Source organism: Mandrillus leucophaeus, unplaced genomic scaffold (assembly GCF_000951045.1).
Source record: "Mandrillus leucophaeus isolate KB7577 unplaced genomic scaffold, Mleu.le_1.0 Scaffold381, whole genome shotgun sequence".
NCBI lineage: Eukaryota > Metazoa > Chordata > Mammalia > Primates > Cercopithecidae > Mandrillus > Mandrillus leucophaeus.
The window spans coordinates 1,610,706-1,612,734 of NW_012104043.1; the positions used below are offsets into that span (position 1 = coordinate 1,610,706).

Consider the following 2,029-nt stretch of genomic DNA (forward strand, 5'->3'; position numbering starts at 1 on the left):
AGCCACTGCACCTGGCCCCTAGAATTGTTTTTAGAGGTGAAACTTCAAGGTGAAATATAGTACATAACTGCTTTTCAGATAAACAAGTCCAGAGAGCACATTCTCTTGGGTTCTCTTGATGTGAGCTCAGCTACTGCTAGCACTTGGCATCACTTCAAAAACCTGAGGTGTTTCCAACACCTTAGGACACGTGAACAAGGCCTGCTTCCAAAGCTGGCTTCTATCTGGTAGTCCCATTAACACCGGGGCATACCTCTTCCCTGGAGCTCTGTGTACAGAGTACCTCCTCCCTAGGACTATACAAGGACTGAACCAGAAGGAAGAGGACAGGGCAGAGCCATGAACATCATCCTGGAAATCCTTCTGCTTCTGATCACCATCATCTACTCCTACTTGGAGTCGTTGGTGAAGTTTTTCATTCCTCAGAAGAGAAAATCTGTGGCTGGGGAGATTGTTTTCATTACTGGAGCTGGGCATGGAATAGGCAGGCGGACTGCCTATGAATTTGCAAAACGACAGAGCATACTGGTTCTGTGGGATATTAATAAGGTAATGTATACATCTTCCAACCTTTTAAAGTCACAGAGTAAGATAAGCATTTTAAGAATTCTTTGGCTTACCATCTACTTATCTTTGTAATTTTGTTTGTCAAAGTTTGGTAAATTCCCTGGTGCCTTAGTCTGTATATGCATCAGGTTAGTTAGATGAAGGGAATGTAATTGAGAACTAAGCAGTGATTTTTATGACATGGTGTGCAGGTTGATAGCAAAGACTCAGGAGCCAGGCTCCTTCCCAGCTGCTAAATTAGGCAAGTCACGTATTATCTCTCAGCCTGTTTTCTTGGTTCTGAAGTGGGGATAATAACTTAGGAGATGGGCAAGAACGAGATCTGAAAATTACAGCTAATAGGCTGAATCTGGCCAGTGGGCAGCCTGTTGAACTAAGAATGAGTTTTACATTTTGAAAGGTCACCAAACAAAAGTCAAACAAAGAAGAACATGCAACAGAAACCTTTAGTGCCTCCCCTCATACACATGCAACACAATCCTAAAATATTGACTATCTGACCATTTACAGAAAATGTTTGCCAGTCCCTAGTCAAAAGGATTAAATAAGTAATATTTTCAGTACTTAGCACACGGTAAACGATATCTGGCACATGATAAACAATAACTGTGTTAAATAAAATATGTGTGCAGTGAGTCAGGCTTTCCCTCAGACATTAGCAGTTTTCCTGTGTTCTTATTTGTAAACACCTACATGAACAACCCCAGATAAAACTGAAGTAACTGAAATCTTGTATCTTTTACTCTAAACTTGTAAATTCTGGTAAGACCATGAAAATATACACAGAAAAGTGTTTACAGGATGTTAGGATTGGAAAAATTGTGAAGTACTTCTTGAGAATCACGTTTTCCGCAAATTACAGTGAGGTTTTAATTACCATTATATTATTTCTTTCTCGTGTTCTTTGCTGTCATGTTTAGTTGAAACCTAAAATGTCTCTTAAACTTAGAGAATTAATTCTTTTTTGTTTTTTTCTGAATAGTGAAGAATGCTATTCAAAAAAGCTAGTACATTTTTATTTAACAGATATGAGCATTTATATAATAGATGAGTTGATGTATATAAAAATGATTTGCCATCTGTTTGGTCTTTGAAGAAATTCGAGTGAACTTTCTGGAAGATACCAAGAATTTGCAAATAGAGAAAATTGTTGCCTGCTGTTGTTAGGCATTTGTCCAAAAACATAAATAAGTATAAGTCTGTGAAAAGGGCTTGATGAAATCTAACCTTCAAATCTCTTTCCGGATGTGTATTTTTGGGGAAAGGACCATATTTATTGTTTTTTTTTTCTAATTTTAAAATTTCCAGAGACAAGAGAAAAGTAAATTAGAAGGAAGTCGTATTAAAAATGACTTAAAGGCGGGTGCGGTGGGTTACACCTGTAATCCCAGCACTTTGGGAGGCCGAGGTGGGCAGATTGCTGGAGCCCAGGAGTTTGAGACCAGCCTGGGCAACACAGCAA

The 2,029-nt window shown here is 38.6% G+C and overlaps 1 protein-coding gene across 2 annotated transcripts in view; it reads left to right on the plus strand.

Moving 5' to 3' along the window:
* The first annotated feature begins 278 nt into the window (after positions 1-278).
* HSD17B13 (hydroxysteroid (17-beta) dehydrogenase 13) overlaps positions 279-2,029 on the plus strand; it is a 24,183-nt gene continuing 22,432 nt past the window's right edge. Inside the window, exon 1 of one of the 2 annotated variants that reach the window (XM_011990748.1) lies at positions 279-549. In XM_011990748.1, the coding sequence (XP_011846138.1) occupies positions 340-549 (210 nt within the window). In that variant the 5' untranslated portion in view covers positions 279-339. The remainder of the gene's footprint in view (positions 550-2,029) is intronic. The other variant, XM_011990749.1, reaches the window with a different exon arrangement.